The sequence below is a fragment of the Miscanthus floridulus genome, chromosome 10 (genome assembly GCF_019320115.1).
Source record: "Miscanthus floridulus cultivar M001 chromosome 10, ASM1932011v1, whole genome shotgun sequence".
NCBI lineage: Eukaryota > Viridiplantae > Streptophyta > Magnoliopsida > Poales > Poaceae > Miscanthus > Miscanthus floridulus.
This window is the reverse complement of record NC_089589.1, coordinates 82218629-82245593: the sequence shown is the minus strand read 5'-3', so window position 1 is coordinate 82245593 and position 26965 is coordinate 82218629. Positions and strand designations below refer to the sequence as shown.

General features: G+C 53.2%; 1 protein-coding gene and 1 pseudogene across 1 annotated transcript in view; one reads left to right on the top strand and one right to left on the bottom strand.

The window, feature by feature from the left end:
• Positions 1-1132: 1132 nt before the first annotated feature.
• LOC136486811 (dehydrin DHN1-like) lies at positions 1133-1933 on the top strand (annotated as a pseudogene).
• A 3389-nt stretch (positions 1934-5322) lies between these two features.
• The window catches only part of LOC136486808 (uncharacterized), a 41907-nt gene continuing 20264 nt past the window's right edge, over positions 5323-26965 (bottom strand). Inside the window, exons 7-8 of the mRNA XM_066483831.1 lie at positions 16667-16732; positions 5323-6061 (exon numbers count right to left, since the gene is read on the bottom strand). Of these exons, the coding sequence (XP_066339928.1) occupies positions 5597-6061; positions 16667-16732 (531 nt within the window). The 3' untranslated portion in view covers positions 5323-5596. The remainder of the gene's footprint in view (positions 6062-16666; positions 16733-26965) is intronic.

The window sequence follows — 26965 nt, the reverse complement described above, 5'->3', positions numbered from 1 at the left end:
GCTTTGTGTTCATGAAGCTATTAAGGGCCCAGCTGAATTAGTAACTATTGTGGAACTGGATAAAATTCTGGTTCATTGTTTTGTTATCACCACCGCTGGTGGTGGTGCAAACGTTCAACACTGTCGCTATACGTATGATGCGGCAGGGATCAAAAGTATATCACCATCGAATCGTTTAGTAATCGACACCGACTAAACGGTCATTAAAGGCGGATCGTGGTGCAAGGCGACGGTGATCATGACCTTTATACTGGCGGTTCATACGCTGAAGCGACGGTGGTGTTAACCTCTACACAGATGTCTTGGCCATCGAGGCGATAGCGAACCCACACCGCAGACAGTGGGGTCGAAGTACAAGGCGACGGTGCTGATGACCACTACATAGGTGGTTGATGTGCCCAACGACGGTTTTGATAGCCTCGACACAGGTGGATAATTTGTCCATGTGGCGGTGTTAGTGTATACCTACAGCCGGATCGTGCTCTAATGTGACAGAAGTAAGGACCTAATTACGGACGGAGCATAAGCCAGTACAACGGTGTTAGTGTACGCCGCAATCGGTCTCAAATGACGACGGTGAAGGCTATGACCATCACTGTCGATGCCGAGACCAAAATTAGACTGTGACGGAGGTTACGACATGGCTGTGAAAGATCTACATGTAGCAGTGAGACGCTTTTAAAAATCGATTGCTAAAAGGTTTGGGAACCATTTTTCCTCTTAATATGCTTTGCCTTCCTGAAAAGGGCCGGGCACCCGGCCCCACGCAACACTTCGAGCATACAATGCTTAACATCCCAAAGTAGCAATGGATCATTAAGGAATCAATCAGGAAGAGTATATAAACTAATGAGTGTCTTGCCCAGTCAGTCATCCTTCCAGAATAACCTAGAGCGCCCGTACGTCGGCCGGTACGTACGTGGCGCCGACCTAGCCGTGTCATATTCACACGTCGTCTCTCCCGCGACTTCACATCCACGATAGCTACCCTACCTGCCGAGACTACTATGCAAGCACAGGACCACCCTACCGTGGCCTCTCTAATTTTTTTTTCTAAACAAAATACTGAAGGCCGATCTCCCAGTCCCGCCGATATAAATACCCGTCAAACCTTCCACTGCATGGAACACATCTCATCGAAAAGCAGTCTATAAGCGAAGAAAGGGACGCGAGTGCCGAGCGGCGACGTAGATAGCTAGAATGGAGTACCAGGGACAGCACGGTCATGCCACTAACCAAGGCAACGAGTACGGCAACCCGGTCGCCGGCCACGGTGCCACCGGCATGGGAGGCCACGGTGCTGCCGGCGAGCAGGTCCAGCCTATGAGGGACGACCACAAGACCGACGGCCTCCTGCGCCGCTCTGGCAGCTCCTACAGCTCAAGCTCGGTACGTTCCCCCGCCTCTCTCTAGCTAGCGCATGCAATCTCGCTTCGTGTGTATCGGGAATTAATGGGTCCGACGACTATCATTCATGCAACAACAAAAAAACGACAGTCTGAGGATGACGGCATGGGCGGGAGGAGGAAGAAAGGAATAAAGGAGAAGATCAAGGAGAAGCTTCCCGGAGGCCGTACAAGGACAACAACCGGCAGGACACGGCCTCTGGGAAGCAGGGGCACGTTGGGATGACAGCCACTGGTGGGCACGGCACCGAGGGAACCGGAGAAAAGAAGGGCCTCATGGACAAGATCAAGGACAAACTTCCGGGGCAGGATTGAGCTATCTTGTTCATGTTCAACGTTAGGCGGACGTGAATGCTAGCTCAACTTCATCCAACACGGTTCTTCTAGCAGATCCATCGCTTAAATATCATAACAATAAATGGTCGTCTAGTATGACGGCATCAGCGTTTTCGTTGTTTTGTACTTCTTTCTCGATAGATAGGTGTTCTCGCTTCTCATATGTGATATGGCGTGTACCTTTTTCTCTTTTTACATGTGAATCTATGGATTGAACGAGAAAAAAGATGAAACTTCACAAGAGGACTCATCCTAGTATTACTCTCGTTAAAGCACGTTTAACTTCTGAATTCAAATTGGAATCGTCATACCGTGCGTTCTAATTCTTCTTATGCCCGTGCCTCCATGTCCGGCCTACCCATCACTTCAGCGCGCCGGTTTTCTTTTCGCTATCCGTGTCACTTGACGGTGCCGCCTTAATTCGCTCGATGTGACCCTTGTTTTCTTTCGTCCTTCCTTCGCCACGACCACTTCGTGGGACTAGGCCACGATTCATTTCCGCAGCGTACAAAGTAAAATACATGGTTTGACCACGAATGGCACAGTAGGTAAACCGGTACAGTACACTTGCCGGCACCGAACGAGTGCATCACACGAGTAAAAAGAAGAAACTGTGACAAAGGGATGCAAAAAAATAAAAAGAGAATGCAACACGAGGACTTCCCAAGAGATAACCCATAGAAGAAACTATGACAAAGGGACAGCCAAAATAAAATTTAAAAAACAAACAAAAATAGAGTGCAACACGAGGTCAGCCAAAATAAAATTTAAAAAACAAACAAAAATAGAGTGCAACACGAGGTCTTCCCAGAAGGTCACTGTCGGGGGCAGATACACGGGTGCTCCACGACACGGCCTGCAAAGCGCTTCGGGCAGTCAAGAAGGCCGCAACCCAACTTGCACGGCCCACCTTGCCCACTCTTCTCCCATGACCATGGGGCACGCAGCCCGCCTCGACCACACCCCTGGCCTCGACCAACCAAATATGGATATATAGGACCAAGGGTGGATGGCGCATTAAATGTGCCTACCTCGATGGGACGCGCACACACCGCACATCCTCCCAGCACAGAGAAGCTAGGACGACAACCACCTAACAAACCGTGGGTCTTAGCATGCATCGACCACCTGACGGACCGTAGGGCCTAGGGATGCGTCGACCATCTTTCGGACTGCAGGGTTCAGGGGTGAAGCGTCATCCCTCAGACCGCTCCCCTCACGAAGACAAGAGCCACTCCATGACGGGACAATGTCAGAGCAAGGCCCAAGACCGCTCAACCTACCTCTGCCTGACTCGACGAGCAGGTGTACGGCCACGCCTACCCGGGCATGGGTCTCACCACCAGGAGTCAATCTCCTAAGAGCCAGCCGGACCAAAGGACTCCTGACCCGACCGTGTGTGGTTGGGGACAGCGCCACCACGACCGGGAGGGCTAACAGTTAGCAAAGGATGGCCGTTCTGTTCAAACGCTAGCACCACGACACTACCCCCGGGATAGCAGGCGCCAGGACGAAGGCCACAATGTGCACTATACGCACTATACACCCACGTTTTACAGGACGACGAGTGGACGGTCACGACCCACACTGAGCCGCTATGGCACACCATACCTTGACGTAGGGAGCAAGAACCCATGACGATACTCGAATGTACAACAGAAGCAAGGACAAGACACAGAGGGCCCACAGATCGAGCTCGCCAACCGACCACCCTCCCCTTGGGCTCTCGATCACTCGGGTCACGAGAGCTTTTTCCCTCTCAATTGTCACCCGGCCCCTAAGAGTATATAAGGGGAGCCGGGCCTTCATTCTAGAGATAGGATTTCTTGAATCTTGAATCCTCTGACTCCTAAACCCATGCTTACGAGCGCCCCGTTGTAAGCCTTCAAAGCACTTGAACCGACGAATACGAACTCGAACCCCTCTGAGACTAGGCGTAGGGCTCCAGCCTGAACTATAATTTCCCCGTGTCTCGGGTGCTTCCATCGGCTCCTCGAGCAGCACCGTGCTAAATTGACTAGTCGGTCCGCAAAACACCGGCAGTCACCTATCCTAGTACCACTCTCGCCCAAGCACGCTTAATTTCAGAGTTGTGATGGGATCCGGTGCTTTAGTGCGGTATGATTGCATCCAACATACTGTGCGTCCTCCATCCTTGTATGCCCGCACCACCGTGTCCAGCCCGCCCATGACTTGGGCGCGCCGGTTTCCCTTCCTCCTACCTGTAACTTGGACGGTGTCGCCTTATACTCACCATGGCCCGCTTGGTGTGACCCTTGTTTTCTTTCTTCCTTCCTTCTCCATGACCACCCCATGTGTCTAGGTCTCGGTTCATTCCCCGCGCCATACAATACTTGGTTTGACTGTGAATGCCACAGTAAGTAAACCGACGCGGTATGCTTGCCTGCACCGAACGAGTGCATCGAATGAGGAAAACGAAGAAACTATCGGCGTGTTCGCTGGTTGGTTTCTGGGCTGGTTTGGGCTGGCTGGTGCTGGTTTGTTGTGAGAGGAAAACACTGTTGGCTGGTTGAACAAGCCTGACTGAAACCAACAAGCGAACAGAGTGTATGACAAAGAGATGGCCAAAAAACAAAAATTAAAAAGACAAATAAAAAGGAAATGCAACACGAGGACGGAGGTCACTCATTCTAGTACTAATCTCACCCAAGCAAGCTTAACTTCATCGTTCTGATGTGATCTGGTGCTGTGATATGGTATGGTTGCATCTGACGTACCAGGCGTCTTCCTTCCTCTTATGTTTGGGCCTTCATGCCTGGCCCGTCCATAACTTGGGCGCGCCGGTTAATCCTCCTCCTTCCTTGTCACTTGGACGGTGCCGCCTTATACTCACCATGGCCCACTCGGTGTGACCCTTGTTTTCTTCCTTCCTTCGCCACAACCACTCCGTGTGACTAAGCCTCGATTCATTCCCCGCGCCGTACAAAGTGGGTTCGACCACGAATGCCACAGTACGTAAATAGACGCGGTACGCTCGCCGGCACCAAACGAGCTGCACGAACGAGGAAAAGAAGAAACTATGATAAAGGAACGGCCAAAACAAAATTAAAAAAAAACAAACTAAAAAAGGAATGCAACACCAGGACTTTCTAGTAGGTCATACATCCTAGTACTAATCTCGTCCAGGCCTGGTTAACTTTGGTGGTGTGATGTGATCCGGTGTTTCAGTGACTGGTATGGTTGCATCCAACATACCAAGCGTCATTCTTCCTCTTATGCCCGCGTCTCCGTGTCTGTCACCAATCTTTTGCTACAACACAGGATTGGAGACTCAAGCCCCTTATTGGTGGATTTCTCATCCCTCACCAAAGATATGCAACACGGGATTTTCAAGGTCCAAAGAGCACAAAACTAGACAGCGCACTCTCGCTACTCAGGCTAGAGCTTCCGCGTCTACTCGTTTTATATGCTCAAACCCATCTCACATAGACCTCTCTGTCCTGTTCTGGACAGGAAGTTCCTAGCTCTCATATGTGTAAAATGTTTTTTTTTTTGACGACCGGTGTGTAAAATGTTCTTAAATTAATACATGTTGGTCATTATAAAAAAGAATCCGGTATGAAAGAGTGATTATTTAAAGCCAGAAATTGTTGGTAGCTTGTATGGCCACGGTGCAAAGAACGAGTGCCGTCTCGAAAGTACATATCGCACATGATTAACACTAAAAGATGCTGATACTGTGATACCACAGCTTCCGAGCAAGGACACGGTACAGCTCACTCTTGGTTTCTGCATTAGCCAAACAAACTAAAAACGAAACGATAAAGTTCATCCCGAATACGGAGGACAGGTACTGGTAAAGTTAGCTACAGCAAACTATTTATCATGCGACCCTACTTCCTTGCGAAATATGAAAGCAACGATGCCTGCCCATCCGAAGCTGCTTTTACCGCTTTTTCCTTCTTGGTAGGCTGAGAGGGCTTCATGTCAGCTTCAACTTCAATATCCTTGATCTTTCTCTTGAATCCCAAATCACCTTGTTTTTTCATAGTAGCATCAGTCAGAGTCATAGTATCTTCATGCTTGATGCTCCACGGTTTCTGGAGAACTCGTGGTTCCAAGGTGACAGGTTCATCTTTTACAGTACTATTAGTAGTTTGCTTCTCTCGGGACTGTTGTTGGTTGACGTCCTCTGGTTGATTTTGTACTGATTCATCACATTCGGCTTTTGCTGCTTTGTAAGCAAGTGTTCCTGCAAGCTCCCGTGACATCTTCTCATGCTTCCCTGATTGGCCGTAGGCAGTCGATTTCTTGGCGAAGAATTTTGAAATAGGCTTATCAGTAGGTCCGATGTGTACCTGAAAATTTGACAGGATGTCAAAAGCAGGTAATAGCATATACCGCTGGTTTATAAAATTCAAGCACTGTTCTCAAAGCCTAACAACTGAGAGGCAATGTACACTGTAGCAATGATAGCAGGACCAGTACAGAAAAACTTATATAGAACAGCATAATCTCAACTTAAATATTCAAACATAAGAATACCAACAGTTGTATTTTCAGGTGATAAATATAGTTACAAAACACAACCAGGAGTTTCAGCAATATCAGTTTCGAAGGGAGCATGCTCAACAGCATCAGGCGAACAGACAGACCCAGATTACAGCAGAACATGCCCTAGGGGCACGTACAGAAAGGCTGTCCAAGGAAAAGGGAAGGATACAGAGAAGGAAGCTGATAAACCAAATAGTTTATAAAATTTAGTGGAGAACATTGACAATTCAGTACCAGTGATATGCTATAACTGTGGTGATGCTGGTCACTTAGGGAGTGTTTGCTAGGGTGGCTTACTCCTTGTCCAGGCTTAGATAATGCAACTTTTGTCTGTTTGGATGCCTGACTAGCTTCTAAGCCAGGCTTGAACCAAAAAAACGTCGGCGCCTGCATTGCTGGAAATGCTCAGGGTCCAGCGTTTCCACAAAGCTAGGCCTGTATAAGCACAGTGGCCCACATGTCAAGATTCGGCTCACCTCCTTGTGCTCCTCCGCCAAGCGTTGCTGTGTCTTCTTCATCTCCGTTCTTCTCTGCCACAAGTTGCCTGACTGCTGGATGGCTGGCCTGGCCCCAGCAGCATGCCAATGAGGACAACGCCATGACATGCATCGCCGCACTCCACACGGCCCATCTACCTTGCGTCAAACTCTCATGTGAACAGCAAGAGCAAGCACCAACTTCCCCCCGATTTTACCTATTCTCCACAAATCAATCATGCTAGTACACAAACTGAGCCCACGTGACACCCAGTCTTGCTTCCAGTCATCCGAATCAAGCTCGTATGCAGTGAATTCAAGCTTGAGGGCTGCAGCTGTATATCTCGATGGAGGGAGCGCATTAGCTGTTGACCGCGACGAGGTGAGGTGGGATCCTCGACAGCCGGAGCGCGTGTAGCTGATGCAGGAGGTTGGTGTTGCAGCTGAGCTGGACGCCATGCTCTACTCGGCTATGCTGCTGGACGGCATGGCGGGCATGGTAGTGGCGGTTGGTAGGGGTAATAAGTCCACCTGCATCCAGGGCAAGGTTCTTCTACCACCATAGCCAGGCAACCAATCATCTGATTTGCTACACAGGCTACTTATACAAGCAAACCCCTGGCTTAAAAATAAAGCCTGGCTAGCCTAGCCCATGTAACCAAACACAACCTTGGTTGTAAGAGGGAGAAAATGTGTTTCTGCTGTCACAAGCATGATCATATTGCTGAAAATTGTCCAGAGTGGCTGAAACCTTTCCTGGGAGCCCAGTATTTTGTCAAGAGTCACTGGACACCCTAGAGAACTCGAGTTTTCACTATTGAGGAAGGTATTCTGAGTCAGGAGTGCAGATAAGCTTGGCCTGCTTTAGGCGCATAGGCCTTAAGCCCATTACGGTTTCTATAGATTGATTTCTCATAATAGGCAAGGATATCTGATTGCGGTCATACTTCTATAAACCCTAGGTCACCCTTGCCTACATATGTACATGTATACCATGGCCTTATAATCAATCTGTTGTTTTCCCATGCAATTCCATGGCTTTCATGGTATTACGAGTCTAGGTTCCTCTTCTGCTGCCCTTACGCGCGCCCTTGTGGCTGCGCTCTGTTAATGTGTGAGGAGCTTGCTGCCCTCGATCGTCGAGGGACTTGGGATCTTGTTCCATTACCATCACATGCAGTGCCAATAACATCTAAGTGGGTGTTCAAAATTAAGAGAAAAATCTGATGGTTCTATAGAGAGATATAAAAATAGACTTGTTGCTAGAGGTTTTCAGCAGGCTCAAGGACGTGATTATGATGAGACATTTGCACCCGTTGCTCATATGACTACCGTTCGTACTCTGATTACAGTGGCTGCCACTTCAAATTGGGCTACCTCTCAGATGGATGTTAAGAATGCTTTTCTTCATGGCGACTTGAATGAAGAAGTTTACATGCAGCCAACCCTAGGTGTTGATGCTCCGTTAGGATATGTTTGTCGTCTTCGTCGTGCCTTATATGGTCTTTAACAGGCTCCTCATGCGTAGTTTGAGAGATTTGTTTCTGTGATATGGGCTGCTGGTTTTTCACCTAGTGCTCATGATCCTACTCTATTTATTCACCTCTCTCCACGTGGGCGCACTTTGCTCCTATATGTTGATGACATTTTAATTACAGGCGATAATGTGGAACATATTTCCCATGTGAAAGCAACTTGGCGTGCAATTTCAAATGTCTGATTCGGGTCCTCTCAGTTATTTCTTAGGCATTGAGGTTTCACATTCTGCCAATGGCTATTACCTCTCTCAGTCAAAATACATATAAGACCTTATTGTTTGTTCGGGCATTACTCATAATTGCACGGCTGCAACACCTATGGATATGCACTTGCAACTTCGTGCTACTGATGGAACGCCTCTTGAGGATCCTTCTTGCTATTGGCATCTTGTGGGCAGTCTTGTTTATCTTACTGTTACTTGCTGCTAGAATTGTGTAAGTCTTATTGGGCTAACCCTAGAAGGGTAGCAATGTATATTAGTCATACATGGGCCTCATGGGCCTAATACACTCATACTCTCATACTCCAACACCCCCCCGCAGTCTGAACTACCGTCGCAGCGGAGTTACAGACTGGACATGAAAAGAAGCACACACACGAGCCCCCCCACAGACGCAACTAGCCACCAATGATGTTGAGGCTGGAGCGAAACTCGGTGAAGGTCGATGACGGGAGGCCCTTGGTGAAGATGTCGGCAAACTGGGAGGTGGTCGGGACGTGTAGGACCCGAACATCGCCGATGGCAACCCGATCACGGACAAAGTGTAGGTCGATCTCCACATGCTTGGTCCGTTGGTGCTGCACGGGGTTGGTGGAGAGGTACACCGCACTGTCGTTGTCGCAGTAGACCAGCGTGCTCCGGGAGAGAGGGCTGTGGAGCTCGGCAAGGAGCTGTCGGAGCCAGGAGGCCTCAGCCACGCCGTTAGCGACAGCTCGGTACTCCGCCTCGGCACTGGATCGGGAGACCACCGGCTGGCGCTTGGACGACCAGGACACCAGGTTGCCACCCAGAAAGACAGCATAGCCGGAGGTAGAGCGCCGAGTGTCCGGACACCCGGCCCAGTCGGCGTCAGTGTAGACGACGAGCTCGGTGGAGGAAGACCGCTGAAGGAGTAAGCCGTAGTCGACAGTGCCGCGGAGGTAACGGAGGAGGCGCTTGAGCGCAGTGAGGTGAGGCTCTCGGGGATCATGCATGTGAAGGCATATCTGCTGTACTGCATAGGTGATGTCTGGCCTGGTGAAGGTGAGGTACTGAAGGGCACCTGCAAGACTCCGGTAAGCAGTGGGGTCTGCCACGGTGGTGCCCACGGCCTCTGACAGCTTGCCCTGTGTGTCAACTGGAGTAGAGCAGGGCTTGCAGTTAGTCATCCCAGCACGCTCCAGGATATCAAGAGTGTACTGCCGCTGGTGAAGGAGAAGACCGGTGGGGCGAGGCTCAACAGTGACCCCGAGGAAGTGGTGGAGCACACCAAGATCCTTCATAGCAAACTCCTGCTGAAGAGAGGCGATGACACGGCTGAGTAAGGACGGGCTGGAGGCTGTGAGGACAATATCATCAACGTAGAGCAGCAGATAGGCAGTCTCAGCTCCATGGTGATAGATAAACAGGGACGTATCCGACTTGGCCTCCACAAACCCCAGTGTCAGCAGGAAAGCAGCAAACCGAGAGTACCACGCCCGGGGGGCCTGCTTGAGGCCGTAGAGAGACTTGTTGAGCCGGCAGACCATGTCCGGACGAGAAGAGTCAACAAACCCCGCTGGCTGGCTGCAGTAGACTGTCTCGGTGAGAGTCCCGTGGAGAAAAGCATTCTTGACGTCCAGCTGATGCACAGGCCAAGAGCGACTGAGAGCCAGGGAGAGCACTGTGCGTACGGTGGCCGGCTTCACCACGGGGCTGAAAGTCTCATCATAATCGACTCCAGGGCGCTGAGTGAAACCCCGAAGAACCCAGCGAGCCTTGTACCTCTCAAGGGTACCATCAGCCCGCCGCTTGTGTGTCCAGATCCACTTGCCGGTGACGACGTTGGATCCGGGTGGACGGGACACCAGATCCCATGTCTGGTTGACGAGGAGAGCCGCGTACTCCTCTTCCATCGCGCGGCGCCAATGAGGGTCCGACAAGGCGTCGCGAACGGAAGAGGGTACAGGAGAGATCTGCGGGTCGTCGGGCATCGTCGCGAGAGCCCGGGGCCGCAGGGTACCAGCCGCGTGACGCGTCACCATAGGGTGAACATGCCGCGGGTGTCGGTGAAGGAGTTGCGGGTGGTACACCGGCGACGCGACACGGGCAGCCTGAGGCGGCGGCGGCGGTGTAGGGGTCGCCGACGGAGAAGGAGCCACCGGTGGTGCCGGAGGCAGCGTTGCCGCCGGCACACGGCGCTGGTAGACGTGCACCGGCTGGGCGAAACGCGCAGGAGGTGCGACAGGCGGCGTCCCCGGACCCGCTGCGGACGGAGGGGCAGGGGCAGCTCCGGAGGGCGATGCCTCCGGACCCGGGCAGGGCGCAGGGCCAGGGGCGTCACTGGTGGGCGGCGAGCGGGGGCACGGGCCCGGCGAGGGGCACGGGGAAGCAGTACCTGCAGGAGACAGCGGTAAAAGCGGCTGGACCACCGTGTCAGTGGGAAACAGAGAGAAGGGGTCAGGATCGGGGGTGGGAGATGGTGTGGTGGTGGTGGAGAAGGGGAAGACAGACTCATCAAACACCACGTGGCGAGAGATGAGGACCCGACGGGAGGTGAGGTCAAAGCACCGGTACCCCTTGTGATCCGGGGAGTACCCAAGGAAGACACACAGAGCGGAACGGGGAGCCAGCTTGTGGGGAGCGGTGGCAGTGGTGTTAGGGTAGCACGCACACCCGAAGACACGAAGGTGGTCATACCGAGGAGGGGTACCGAAGAGAGCGTGGTGTGGTGTGGGAGCCGGGCAGGCAGCGGAAGGAAGGCGGTTAAGGAGATAGGTGGAGGTGTGCAGACTCTCGGCCCAAAAGCGAGCAGGAAGCGACGCCTGGAGCAGAATGGTGCGCATGGTGTCGTTCGTGGTGCGAATCATGCGCTCGGCCTTGCCGTTCTGGGAGGAGGTATACGGGCAAGACATGCGCAACTGGACACCGTGAGAGAGGAAGAAGGCACGGGAGGTGCCGTTATCGAACTCACGGCCATTGTCACACTGGACGGCCTTGATGGTAAGGCCGAACTGAGTAGACACCCAGGCGAAAAAGTGGAGAAGAGTGGTGAAGGTATCCGACTTTGCACGCAAGGGGAAAGTCCACGAATAATGCGAGAAATCATCAACCACCACAAGATAGTATTTATACCCAGAAATGCTGATGACAGGAGATGTCCATAGGTCGCAGTGTACAAGATCAAACACATGCGTAGCATGTGAAGAAGAAGAACAAAAAGGGAGACGAACATGACGGCCCAGCTGGCACGCATGACACAAGTGCTCATCGTGAGCCCGAGTACAACCAATGTCGGAACTGCGACTAAGCTGCGTCAGAGCATCACGTCCAGGATGGCCGAGGCGACGGTGCCAAGTGGTGGAAGGAGTGGCGGCGAAGGCAGCTGACAAAGTAGACGGTGACGAAGAGGAAGCAGACGTCGGAAGCCGAAGGGTGTAAAGGGGTCCCGTGCTGTCACATCGGAGAAGAGGACGCCGGGAAGCCAAATCCTTTACAGTAAGACCAGTAGAGTCAAATTCAACAGAACAAGAATTGTCAGCTGTAAAACGACGAATAGAAAGAAGGTTGTGAACCATAGAGGGTGCAACAAGAATGTCAGGAAGAAGAAAGGAACCATGAGTGCCGGCGGCACCCACGGACGTGACTGGAATACACGAACCATTCGCGACCATGATGGACGAAGGATGAGAGGGAGAAGGAGGGTGAATATAGGAGAGTATACCAGGGTCTGGAGTAGTGTGGTAAGTGGCACCCGAGTCGGCAATCCAGTCGGTACCGGCAGGCGGTGTCAGGGCCATGGTGCTGAAGGATCTGGCCAAGGCCGCCGGGTTCCAACCGACAGGCCCGGGCAAGGTGTCGGGAGGTGGCACCCACGAAGATGTGCCGGGAGGTGTAGCCCACGCAGACGGGGAGTAAATCCCCAGAGGAGCTCCAGTGAGCAAGGCCACTGGTGGGCGAGGCTCTCCACCTGGAGCCGGGAAGGGCCACATGGAGATGCGCCCCAACCACGGGTTGTGGAAAGAGGGCCAGGCTGCACCCCGTGGAGTCGCGGGCGACTGGTGGCTCCCTGGAGGAGCCAGTGTGTGGTGGCCCCCGCGGCCCCCACGCCCCCCTCCGCGGCGACGGCGGCCGCCACGGCCCCCCCCACTCCCGCCCGGCCCGGGGGGAGGAGAACCAAGAAGCGACGACGGCGGTGGAGCGAACGAACGCGCCGGAGGAGTAGCGGCCAGGGCAGTCGAGGAAGACGAGGACCCTGGCGCGGAGGTGGACCCTGGCTGGACGCCTTGAGTGAGCTCCTCCATGACAAGGTCGTCACGGACCTGTAGGAAGGAGGGAAAGGGCCTCTGCCGGGTGATCCACGTCCGGAGGTGGGCGTAGCGGTCACTGAGCCCGCGGAGGACATTGAGGACCAGAATACGGTCCTCCACGGGCCAGCCAAGGTCGCCGAGGGAGTCCGCCATGCTCTTCATGCGCCGGCAGAAATCGCCAACGGAGAGGTCACCCTGAACAAAGGTGCGGAAGCTCGCATCGAGACGCAGGGCCCGGGCTTCGGCATTGCCCAGAAACTGGCCCTCGAGCGCAAGCCAAGCCCGGCGAGCGTCAGCAGAGTTGCGGACGAGGTCGTGGAGGTCCAGGGAGATCGTCCTGATGATCCAGGAGAGGACGACGCTGTCAAGGCGCAGCCACGATGGGGTCTGGACCGCGACCGAGGCGTCGACTAGGACGTGGTCGTCGAGGGCGTAGCGGCGGAGGGTGAGGAGAACCAGGTCCCTCCAGCGGGCGTAAGAGGGCGACTCAGGCTCGAGGACGACCGGGACGAGTCGAATGTTCTGGACACCCCCGGCCTGGTAGTGGAGCTGAGCCACGTGCGGGTCGGCCGGGTCGTGCCAGATGACCGTGGTGCGAGACGCGCGGTGACCCGTCGAGCCTGAAGAGGTGGCCGCGGTGTCGTAGGATGTAGGGAGGACGAGGAGCTGCTCCGCCTCAGCGATCTGGCGGGCCAGGGCATCAGCCGCGTCGCGCTCGCGCTCCAAAGCGAGGGCGGCCGCCCACACCCGGGCCTGGCTGTCCGCAGCAGCAGCCCGTGCAGCCACGAGAGCGGCGGCGAGAGCAGAGTTGGCCCCTGCCGTCTGGAGAGGGGCAGGGGGCGGCAGAGGAGGGGGGGCGGGGAAGAAGAAAGGCTCCAGGGTCTCCCCCGCGCCACCAGCGGCAGCGGCGTGGCTGCCTGCGCCCGCGCCCGCCCCTGCAGCAGCGGCGGCGGCGGCAGTGGGCAGGCTGCCCGTGTCCGCGCCCGCGGCGACGGGGCCGCCTGCGCCCACGCCCGCGCCCGCAGCGGCGGCTGGGCCACCCACGCCCGCGCCCGCGCCCGCGCCGGCACCCGCGCCCACGCCCGCAGCGACAGTGGCGGCGGCCGGGCCATCCGCGTCCGCGGCAAGGGGGCCGGCGTCCGCGCGCTGGGCCCACGACGGGTAGGGAAGGGAGGGGAAAACGTGGAAATAGGTTGGGGAGGGAGGGGGAGGGGGAGGGCGGCCAGCCATGGCGGCGGCAAGCCGGCCGGCGGCGCCTGGCGGCTGGTTGGGGAAGGGGAGGGAGGAAAGCCTAGCTGGATACCATGCTAGAATTGTGTAAGTCTTATTGGGCTAACCCTAGAAGGGTAGCAATGTATATTAGTCATACATGGGCCTCATGGGCCTAATACACTCATACTCTCATACTCCAACACTTGCACTAACATTACTCATGTTGTTCACATTCTAAGTCAGTTTTTGAGTGCTCTTACTTCCGTTCATTTTGGTCATTTGCTTCATGTGCTACGATATTTAAGGGGGACATCATCTCGGTGCTTGTTTTATGCTTGTGATAGTCCACTTCAGCTTCATGCTTATTTCGGACTCCACTTGGGCAAGTGACCCCATGGATCGCTGCTCTATTGCATTCTTCTTGGTTCTTCTCTTGCATGGAAGTCCAAGAAACAAGCTGCTGTGCCTCGCTCTACTACAGAAGCAGAACTTCGAGCACTTGCTACTACCACAGGCTATTGCATTCTTCTTGGTTCTTCTCCAATAGCATGGAAGTCCAAGAAACAAGCTGCTGTGCCACGCTCTAGTACAGAAGCAGAACTTCGAGCACTTGCTACTACCACTGCAGAGATTGTATGGCTTCGATGGTTATTCGATGATTTTGGTATTTCTTGTGATGCACCCACACCTCTTACAAATTGCCAATGATCCTGTCAAACATGAGCTTACTAAGCATATTGGTGTTGATGCCTTCTTCACCTCTTCTCACCGTCATCAGAAGACAATTTATCTTCAGTATGTACCCTCTGAGCTGCAACTAGCCTATTTTTTAACTAAAGCCCAAACTCGAGAGCAACATCGGTTTCATTTGATCAAACTCAATGCTTCAGATCCTCCTCTTCCACCTTGAGTTTGAAGGGCGGTGTCAAGTCTATATCAAGGCCTATCCTACAGGCCCATATAGCCCATAAGGCTCTCTATATATATGGCCATCTCCCCTAATGGAGGACTGATCTTCTGTCATCTCCAAGGTTAGTAACATGCACCTTCTCTACACGTGGCCTCAATCCCGCTGCTCTTTCATGTCCGAGACCCTTGTTCCCCCAGCCGCCACCGCCGATGCCGCCATAGAAGGCGCGGCTGCTGATGAGGCGGAGCGCGCCCATGCTACTGTTGCGGAGCGCACCCACAGCTAAAGCGGAGCACGCTCACGCGGCCGAGGCAGAGCGTGCCCGCGCCTGCACCGACGCCGCCTGCCGCCAGTCGAGCATGAGGCTGCCGTGGCTACTCAGGAGCGGGACGAGGCCGCTGCCCACGCTCGCGACGCTCTGGCCCGCGCGACTCGCGAACGAGAGGCTGCTGAGGCCGCAACCGCTGCTAACAATTGGTACCAGAGCCGCGGTTAGGGAGATCAATAACAATGTTAGGTGCAAGAGGACGTTCCCACTCCGTGGACCAGCGAGGACGCTGACCATTTCAGTCACCAGAACGACAACCGTTCTTGGTCAAGAGGACGGTGGGGGAGGTTGGAAACACATCCTACCCAATGCTCACCTGCACCAACTATGGTGAGTGCGTGGTGTTGATGAAGGTCAAGTTCCAAGCTCGGAGATTGTGGCATGCGGTGGAAATCGGCACCACAAACGAGGTCGAGGACTGGCTGGCAATGGAGGATATCCTCCAGTCAGTGCCACCAGAGTATGTCCAGACTCTCGGGAGCAAGGAAACCGCGAAGCAGGCTTGGGATAGCCTGAAGACCATGTGTGTCGGCTCTGACTACGGCACAGCAGCTTCGGCAGGAGTACAGAGTCCATTGCATTCCACGATGATGAGGCAGTTGAGGACTTCGCGTTGTGGTTGTAGTTGCTGGTGAGTCAACTTGCTGCCCTCGGCGACACCATCAAGGATGAGGAGGTTGTCACCAAGTATCTGCGTGTAGTCCTGCCCAAGTACGCGCAGATCACCTTGTCTATCGAGACTTTGCTCGATCTGGACACGCTCAGGATCAAGGACGTGATCGGGCAGCTAAAGGCGGCAGAAGACCATTGCGCAGTGCCAGCACTGGTGACCGCGGACAGGAAGGTCCTGCTCACGGAGGAGTGGGCAGCGCAAGCGAGGGAGTGGCAGCAAGGGGAAGGATCCTCTTCGGCTGGTCGTGTCAGCTTCCATGGGCGGTGCCAAGGCAAGTCGGGCAAGAAAAGCCCGACGGTGGCGCACGTCATGGCAAGGGCGATACGCTTCGCATCTCCAACCCAACCGCGACAAGTACCTCAAGTGCGGCAACACCGGGCACTGGGCTCGGGATTGCAAGAATCCAAAGCACAAGGAGCAAGCCCACCTTGCACAAGGTGAGGACAGCGACAATGAGCCGGCGTTGTTGATGGCACAAGGATATGCGCTCAACGACGCCGCAGTGGAACCTCCACGCACACGGCTATCACTCGACGAGACACGCGCCCAAGTCAACCTCAGTTGTGAAGGCGGCGACGAGGGGAAGATGGGTCGATGAAGTTTGGAGATGGGTCACGCATGGAAATTTGCGGTAGAGGCAGGGTGTTGTTCAAGTTATGGCAGGCTGACATCATGTGTGTGTTGCCGTGTTCATCTATTGCATGCTGACATCATGTCCAAATTATTGGATGACAGTAGCCTGCATAAAACACCTATTATCATATTATGGCAGAGTAATTTTACCTCTTTGATGCACTCAGGTCCATCAAATGATGTTTTACCCATTGCGAATGTCACTGGATACCAAACCTACAAAAAGATGAATCAATAATTATAATACTAGAGTTTTTAACATAAACATAAATGTGCTACTAGCATGATATACCGCGAAGATGTAAAGAAAGATAAGTTTACACAATGTTTGAAAATGTAGCTTTCTCAAGGTAATAGAACAAATTCTCAAATTATTGAATGAGCATTTTATCAGAAGATATTATGCTTTAGCGAAAACTAGCGTTGTAAAGGAAATTATGAATGTAAAGATGATCAGTGACAATTTCCCTATCCTCTAGCTCTGCCCCCACGGCGAGCAAACCTCAACCCGCCGACAAGCCCCTCCCCCCTGTCAATTGGCCCCCTGCCCTCCACTGTCCCTGATCTGCTCACACCCCACGTCCATGGCCCCGGGCCAGTGCAGCCAGCGCCGAACTCGAACCCCGCGAAACACCATCTTAGATCCATCGTGGTCAGCTTCCATCGAGCTGCTTCCACTGAGCGTGAGCGTAGGTTAGCTACTCGGCTCTCTGCCTCCCTCACTGGAATCGCGCACCCCATTCCTAAACAAATCCAATTCGCCTTTACTCTGCCCTCAACCACCACACTCTACTATATTCCCCGACATCAAGAACTTCAGCCTAGCAAATCTTGCCTCAGATCCGCCTTTACTGCCACCCCTCTCGACCCTGCCACCTCTCGTCCCCCTCTCAGCACTTGGGCAACCTTCATTGGCCCTAGGGAAGCTGCTGTGGCCGCCCAATCCCTGGCTGGCCAGCTGTCACACCACTCCTGGCTTCCCGCAGCACCACGAGTGTGGAGCTCCAATGTGCATGCCACTAACAGTGCATCTAGAATAACCGCCAAGTTCAAGCTACTCAGAGCTGCTTTAAAGAAATGGAGTAAAGGTCTATCTAACCTCAGCAACCTGAATACTTAGACTTCTTAGATATCAGAAGAAATACCGGAAAAGAGGTACACTATCAGATGGACAAAGTTCGGTGATGAAAATACTAGTTCCTTTCATGCATCAGCTACAGAAAGGTACAGGCTTAACACCATCACCTCTCGAGACAGCTGATGGAAAAACTGTTTGTGACCACCATGAGAAAGCTGCCTTGCTTTTGGAAGAATACAAGCAAAGAATGGGCGGTACCACTAACCCAGTGATGCTCTATAACTTGAGCCAGCTTGTTCAAGTTAGGGATAATTTGGAGGATTTGGCAAGGCCCTTCTCCATTGACGACATTGATACAGTCATCAAACAAATGCCTGCTAATAAAGCTCCTGGCCCAGATGGTTTCAACGGGTTCTTCCTCAAAAATTGCTGGGATACTCTCAAAGAAGACTTCTACAATCTCTGCTTTGACTTCTTCAATGACTCTCTTGATCTGGAATCCATAAATAGCTCCTTCATCACCTTAATCCCCAAGACAAACAACCCTGCAAGTGTCAATGATTTTAGGCCTATCTCTCTCTTAAATTGTGCACTTAAAATCATTACAAAACTTATGGCCAACAGATTGCAAGGCAAGATCATCCCTCTCATCCACACAAATCAGTATGGGTTCATCAAGTCCAGGACAATTCAGTATTGTCTATCTTGGACGTAAGAGTATATACATAAGTGCCAACAGTCCAAAAAGGAAATCATCATTCTTAAACTCGACTTCACAAAATCTTTTGATACTGTAGAACATAATCTCATTATGCAAATGATGAGGCAGCTTGGATTTGATAATAAATGGTGTGATTGGACCCAAAGAATCCTAGATTCTGGTTTCACCTCTATTCTTCTCAATGGAGTACCTGGAAAGCATTTTCAACGTAAGCGAGGTGTCAGACAAGGAGATCCCCTCTCCCCACTGCTATTTGTGTTAGCTGTTGATCTTCTACAATGTATCATCAATAGGGGTCATCAAGATGGGTTGCTCGAGCTCCCAATCCCCTCTTATGAAACAGCCCAGTATCCCATTATTCAATATGCCGATGATACTATTCTTATCATGAAAGCTTCTCAACGAGAGCTCTTTACTCTGAAGGGGCTATTGGAATCTTTCTCCCAGTCAACTGGCCTTCGAGTTAACTACAAGAAATCATGTCTGGTCCCTCTGAACCTTGCACCTAAAAAGGCCCGACAGCTTGCTGGTGTTTTTGGCTGCAAACTTGAAACTTTGCCTCTCAATTACCTGGACTGCCAATGGGCACCACCAAACCCAGAGTTGATCATGTTGGTTTCATAATGAACAAGGTGGAAAGAAAACTTATAGCTACTTCCAACTTTCTTACTCATGCTAGAAGACTTCAACTAGTGAACTCAGTCCTATCCTCTCTTCCAACATATGCAATGTGCACCCTTCAACTCCTAGTGTCTGTTCTTGAATACATTGACAGAGCCAGAAGACATTGTCTGTGGAGAGGTTCTGACTGTAATGTGAAGATGAAACCTTTAGTTGCTTGGAAAAAATGTTGTAAGCCAAAAAAGAAAGGAGGCCTAGGCATCATCAACATTAGAAGTCAAAATTCTGCTTTGCTCCTTAAGCATTTGGATAAATTCTACAATAAGAAGGAAATCCCTTGGGTCAAGCTGATTTGGTATGCTCATTACTCCAATGGGGAGATCCCTCATGCCACCATTGATAAAGGTTCTTTCTGGTGGAGAGATATTTTAAAGCTTTGCGATCTCTTAGAGGTATTGCTAATTGCAAACTAGGAGATGGGTCAAAGGTTCTATTTTGGTCAGATCTCTAGAATAACAATGTGTTACAAATCAAGTTTCCAAGGCTCTTTTCCTTTGCAAAAAATCAGAAGGTATCAGTGTCCAATTTCTTATTAAATAACAACATCGAATCCCAGTTTCATCTTCCCTTATCAGAGCAAGCTTATCAAGAATATCAAGCCCTCCAAGATTATATTCAGACACTTCAAGTGCAACCAGATACTTAAGATTCATGGCATTATATTTGGGGAAGCAGCAACTATACATCAACAAAGTTCTACAACTTCCCATTCAAAAACGTGCAGCCCCCAGCTCCTTTTATCTGGATTTGGGATTCTAAACATTCCAAGAAACTCCCAGTTTTTGCTTGGCTCCTTCTCATGGATAGGCCAAATACAAGGAACATTCTCAAAAGGAAAAAACACAAATTATAAAGCAACAACTACAATTGTGTCCTATGCAATAACAATGTTGAAGAGACGGCTTTCCACCTCTTCTTTACCTGCTCTTTCAGTCGGGCTTGCTGGAGATTCCTGGGTATTCATTGGAACCTCACAAGTGATTTCTTCCAAATGCTGATGCAAGCAAAGCAACAGCTTCGGAACCCCTTCTTCATGGAGATCTTCACCAATGCCTCCTGGCATATTTGGAAGCAGAGAAATAACTTCATCTTCGACAGAGGACGCCCCTCCAATGTTTTCAAGTAGTCCGATTAATCGCAATTACTCGTCCTAATCGGTCCCTGGTGTTCAATTAGGAGGTCCGATTAGCTCGACCAGAAAGCTGGTCGTCCGATTAGTCGACGAGAAATCGTGATTAGTCGTCCGACTAGGACACGGACGACCAGTTTGGTTACTCTATTTTTGGGCCTGTTTAACTGGGCGGACTTGTGGGCTACTGGGCTTGCAGTTTGGCCTGATAGGGTTAGAATGTTTAGCAAAAAGGATTGTTAGCCTTTGTTGCGCTGCATCTGGATGCGAGCGTAGTTGGAGTGAATTTTCTGCTGTAAGTGCTAGTGTACTACTGCTGAGTAATTAAGTATGGTAGTAATATTGATATGTGATTCTGCATTATATTTTGTGTAGGTCCATACAAAAAAGAGAAACCGATTAGAGCACCAAAGGTTAAATAAGTTGGTATATGTCAGTTACAACCGCAAGATGGAAAACAGATTTAAAAAAAATAGAGAGCTGGGTTCCAAAGGAAAGAGATGCAATCCACTCTTGCTTGATGAATTTCATTGGGAAAATGAATGGGTCAATGAAAATTGTGAACCAGAACCAGTTCAGGAAGGTGGTGGCGATGCTATGACTTGGGCTGTTGTGGATGAGGCTATTGGTGCAACTCAGGGTCAAGAGGGACGTAACTTGCCTAGGGCTGCTGCTACTCGTGCTGCTGTTTGTGCCCCTGTGAGGCGTACTTATGCTAGGAACAGGAAGCGTCCAAGGAACACAGTAACTCAAGATATTGATGAAGTTGATGATGAAGACCAAGATCAGCATGTAGATTCAGCAATAGCAATGGAGGATGAAGAATCTGCACCAACTGAAACTGGAGATGGACTAACTGGAGATGGAGATGGAGGCTTCAATTTTAATGTTGATTTGCTTAATTAGATGGCTCATTGCCTACTTTTGTTGGACTGTTAAATATCAATGTTTGTGACTCTGTGTTGAATACTTTAGTTTATGTGTACTAAACTTGTTTGGTTATGTAATATGCTGGTTGTGTGGCTGCTATAGTCTGCTATGTGCTAACTACTAAATGCTAGTTATTTGCTACTGCAGCAGTGCTGCTGTTGAGCTGTGTCAAGATCAAGACTACATTAGTGTTGCTAATTATGGTCTTCTTTGGTATTTTAGGCTTCCAGCAGCAAGTCAGCAAAGAAATGGAGTTTGGGACATGAATATGGACCTCTGGACATGGCAGAAAAGAGAAGAAAACAACTCCCACAAGTAAGTCACCAGCTAAACACTAATGTAGTCTTGATGCTTGTTTTATTGTGTATACTATATAGTATATATAGGTATATATATAGTAGGTATATATGTCCTGATATACAGGATGGCCAGGGGTCGACTAGGCTCGACTAATCGGTCTGGTCGACGACTAATCGGGATTAGTCTCCTGGTCGGTCCCATGGCGACTAGGTTCGACTGGATGACTTGAAAACATTGCGCCCCTCCTCTATCTCCTGGAAAACCTCCTTTTATGAAGAAGCCAAACTTCAAGCTTTTAGACTTTGTGAAGAAACAAGATCTGTTTAGACTCCCTCTCCTAGTTCTTTTTGCTTCTGTGGAGTGCAGTTTCTCCTGCCCTCTTGCTGTCTATGTGGTTTAGTTCTCTTAGCCTCTCTTTGTACAGTTTTTTCCTCTTTTCAAAAATAATAATAAAAAATATCCTACAGTGGGGTCTCCCCTGCTATATTTTCGGGTCAAAAAAATGAGTTGACGAGACCTTGGCTTGGACAACGGTGCGGGGGGAGTACTGGTGGCCAAGCATGATGTCAATGCGCCCCCTTCTTAAAGAGACACCACAAGCAGGAGCCGCTTGAAGGGAGTGTGAGTGGGAGCAGTCGGAATCCAGGCGGGGACATCGCCATGGCAGAAGCTCCGCAACTGGGAGACGCCACGATGCCTTTGTGATGGCCCTATCTTTGTCAGGAGACATCCCCTAGTCCGAACATTGTGTGCGCAGGCTGGTGACATTGGAGGCGCACGGCTCGGATGGCTGATGTGGCCGCAGCCGCGAACAGCGGAAGGTACGTGCCAACAGTACTCTGAGGGACGCCACTTCATAGACGAGCGCGTGTAGTCTCATGAAGAGGCACATGCTGTCTGTGCTGAGGCAAGGCGTGGCCACAGCCGCGAGCGCACCCAATGTCATCACGACAATAGGAGACCACACTTCAGCGCCAGTGCACTGCCAAGAGAACTAACTCCTAAAGAACGGCCAAGTTGCAATCCAATGAGCAAGCTCAATGCTAGCAACAACGACAATAATGAGTCACCGCACCCACCCAAGCCCTCCCGACTGGGCGCACGGCCTGCATGCGCCAGAACCAAGCTTTGCATGACGCATCGCGGCAGCTTCACCACGACCATAGTTATTAGGACCGGACCAGAGGTTGAACCGGTAAAAACCCGACCAGAGACTTTTTTTGAGAATCACACGGTACAACGTACACGCCCATAACACGCACGCACAGTCACCCCTATGAACACGCGTACGGAAACCCTACCCCTATGAGCATCTCCAAAGGACTGAGCTGGCAGATCTCGAGATTCACTTAGTCACTATAGGCGCCTCACTGTCGACGGAAACGTCGCCTACCACTGAAAGCATAACGCCGCTAAATCCTGGAATAAATCCAGAAAAATACGAGCACCCGTGCCAAGTCGAGAACTTGAACCCGGGTGGGCAAGTTCCACCACAAGGAAACCAACCTACACCAGCTTGGTTCACTTAAAAGATCACCCATGCAATTGAACTGCTAAAACCGAATGAACCGGACGGTTTTATTAATGAACGGGTGAACCAGGCGGTGATGGGATAAGTCTCTGTGTTGGCTGGTCTTTGTGGGGCTGCAGCATCCCTGTGGCTGCATTGGCTGCATGGTGGTCTTGCTGCTCAAGGACAGCATCCTTGACTGGCTAGGACAGCATCTTAGCATCTAGGACAGCACCTTAGCATCTAGGACAACATCTGTTTTAGCATCTTGGCATATGCTTGGCTGGCTAGCAGCCTATAAATATGTATCCCCAACCCCTCAGGTTGGCATGACATTTGGAAATAAACCAGAAAATTGTCCCAACTCCTAGTGTCATCCTCTGTCGATGAGAGTAAGAATTTTGCTACTACCGAGAGTAAGAATTTTGCTACTACCAAGAGTAAGAATTTAGCCCCAGCTGGGAGCAGCAGCAGCTCCGTCCGTTCCTGCTCACTCCTCTCCCTCTGCCTCGTCTGAAGCAGCCCTCTCCCCACGCAGTAGCCCCCCGGTAGCGCGTCATGTCCGCAGGGCAGTCTCAGCGCTCGGTCGCCTCGAGCACGCGGCGTCGGCAGGAGGCCGAACTTGCCGCGGCAGAGGAACGCGAGCGAGCGGCGGCAGAGACCGCTGCGGCGGCGGCAAGGGCGTCGAGGCTGGCAGCGGCGGAGCTGGCAGCAGCCAGAGCGGAGGCGGAAGCAGCAGCAGCGGCAGATGCAGCGCGTGCGGCAGCAGCAGAGGTCGAGGCTCTGCGCGGCAGCATCAGCAGCTCCATTTCTGCTGACGACAGCACCGACGCGGACCTCTAGCTGCTGGGGAGGGAGGCAACGCGAGCGCGGGAGACGCAGTGGGCAGCCGCGCACACGCACGAGCGCGGCGGCAGCCTAGACAGGCGCGGACGCGCCGGCGGCGCTCCTGGAGGAGGCGCGCACGGCGGTGGTGCTCCAGGAGGAAGCGCGCATGGCAACGGTGGCGGACGGGTCGATGGAGAGCGCGGCCTTCACAGGCAGCGTGGCTCTCTCCTCGGATCGGTACCGTGATTACCACGGGCTCCAGGCCGTTGTCAGGGATGTCGGCCCCGGCGGTGGGTGGCCTACCCTCACTAAGACCAACTACGTCGAGTGGGCTGCGGTGATGAGGGTAAAGCTCCAGGTGCGGCACATGTGGGAGGCAGTCCGGTACGGCGACGTCGACTACGACCAGGATCGACGGGTGCTGGATGCCCTCATCGCTGCAGTCCCGTCCGAGATGCAGTTCTCGCTTACCAACAAGCGGACTGGCAAGGAGGCTTGGGACGCCATCGCTGCGGCACGCATCGGCAGCGACCGCGCCCGCAAGTCCACACTGCAAGCACTTCGCAAGGAGTGGGAGAACCTGGCCTTCAAGCCAGGTGAGGACGTTGATGACTTTGCTCTCCGTCTCAACACTCTGTTGCAGAAGATGGTGCAGTTCGGCGATGACACCTACGACGAGGAGAGAGCTGTCGAAAAGCTTTTCCGCTGCGTCCCCGAGAAGTACAAGCAGATGGCTCGCTCGATCGAGTCCCTGTTGGATCTCTCCACGATGTCGATCGAGGAGGCAATAGGTCGCCTCAAGGTCGTCGACAGCGATGAGCCACAGTCTCTCTCGGGGCCCATCACCACTGGCAGGAAGCCCCTTCTCACTCGGGAGCAGTGGGCTGCCTGCCAAGGTGACCGGAAGAAGGGGGAGCCTTCTTCCGCGACAGGCAGCCGCAAGCATGGCAAGCCGCGCAAGGCGCACTGAGACGCCCAGGCCGGGGTGCGAGGACGTGCCGAAGGTGATGCCCGCGGAGGCGCCCAGGGCGGCGCCGCCGGCAAGCACAAGCCGGCACGAGACGACACCTGCCGCAACTGCGGCCAGCTTGGTCATTGGACCAAGGACTGTCGACAGCCATGACGCGGCCAGGCCCACGTCGCACATGCGGAGGAGGAGCCGGCTCTGTTCATGGCACATGCAAGCATCGAGCTACCTCCAGCGGCACCAGCCGCAGCGGCTCTCCTCCACCTTGACGAGCCAAAAGCACACGCCCTCCTCGGCGACAGCTCCGGCAACGACAAGACTGACGGGTGGTGCCTCGACACCGGCGCCACCCATCACATGACCGGTCGACGAGAGTTCTTCACCGAGCTTGACTCTAGCGTCCGAGGCTCCGTCAGGTTTGGGGATGCCTCCGGCGTGGAGATCAAGGGCGTCGGCTCCGTCATCTTCACCGCCGTGTCTGGTGAGCACAGGCTGCTCACCGGAGTCTACTACATCCCCACGTTGAGGAACTCCATCATCAGCCTGGGACAGCTGGATAACAACGGTTCGCACGTGGTGGTTGAGGATGGAGTCACGAGGATTTGGGATCGCCGTCGCCGCCTTCTTGCCAATGTATCCAGAAGCGCAAATCGACTCTACGTCCTTAACGTGTATGTGGCAGAACCCCTCTGTCTCGCTGCTCGTCGGGATGACGAGGCGTGGTAGTGGCACGAGCGCTTCGGGCACCTTCACTTCGAGGCCCTGAAGCGGCTCAGTGCCACGGAGATGGTGCGAGGCCTGCCGTGCCTCGACCATGTGGAGTAGCTCTATGACGTCTGCGTGTTGACGAAGCAGAGACGACTCCCCTTTCCCCAGCGGGCGAGCTTTCGAGCCAAGGAGAAGCTCGAGCTTGTGCACGGGGACTTGTGTGGCCCGGTGACACCAGCCACACCGGGAGGACGACGCTACTTCCTGCTGCTCGTCGACGACCTCTCCCGCTACATGTGGGTGATGGTCCTCGGCAGCAAGGGAGGGGCTGCGGACGCCATCAGGCGCTCGCAGGCTGCTGCGGAGGCGGAGTGCAGCCGCAAGGTGCGCGTGCTGCGCACCGACAACGGCGGCGAATTCACGACGGCTGAATTCGCGTCGTACTGCGCTGATGAGGGCATTCAGCGCCACTAGTCCGCGCCGTACAGCCCGCAGCAGAACGGCGTCGTCGAGCGGCGCAACCAGACGGTTGTGGGGATGGCTCGGGCCCTTCTCAATCAGAGAGGGATGTCGGCTGTCTTCTGGGGAGAGGCGGTGGTATCGGCCGTCTACATCCTCAATCGCTCGCCTACCAAGGCGCTCGACGGCAGGACGCCGTACGAGGCTTGGCATGGGCGCAAGCCGGCGGTCTCCCACTTGCGGGTCTTCGGCTGCCTCGCGTTTGCCAAGGAGCTTAGCCACATCAACAAGCTCGACGACAGGAGCACTCCGAGAGTGTTCATCGGCTACACGGAGGGCTCGAAGGCCTACCGCATCCTCGACCCGAAGACACAGCGTGTGCGCACGGCGCGCGACGTTGTGTTCGACGAAGTGCGAGGATAGGCGTGGGACAAGGCGGTGGACGACGGCTCGACTCCGACGTACGACGACTTCACTGTCGAGTACGTCCACTTCGAGGGAGCTGAAGGAGTAGGCAGCTCTTCTTCGACGAGCGCGTATACCCTAGTCCCCGAGCCTCCACTGACCCCGGCGACTGCTACTCCGACAGCACCACGCTCTCCAGTCAGGACCTCGGCTGCGATGAGTTCTTCGTCGGCTCCACCACAGCCAGCACCACTACGCACTCCAGCACCGACAGGCACCTCTCCGGGCACGTCTACTCCAACACCAGCTCGTGTCGAGCATAGCCCGGTTGAGCTCGCTACTCCGCTCTCTCACGACGAGGAGCGCATCGACGCGTACCACGATGGAGAACCTTCTCGGCGACCAGCCGGTGCCGGGACTGGTGCCTCATGACTTGGAGGCGCAGTTGCACCTTGCGTGTGACGACGGCGAGCCTCGGTCGTTTGCGGAGGCCGAGAGACACACGGCATGGCGCGCCGCGATGCAATTGGAGATGGATGCGGTTGAGAAGAACCGCACCTGGGAGCTTGCTGACCTTCCTCGTGGTCACCACGCGATCACCCTTAAGTGGGTGTACAAGCTGAAGAGGGATGAAGCCGATGCCATCGTCAACCACAAGGCTCGCTTGGTGGCACGAGGTTTCGTGCAGCAGGAGGGGGTCGACTTCGACGACGCCTTTGCTTCCGTGGCACGG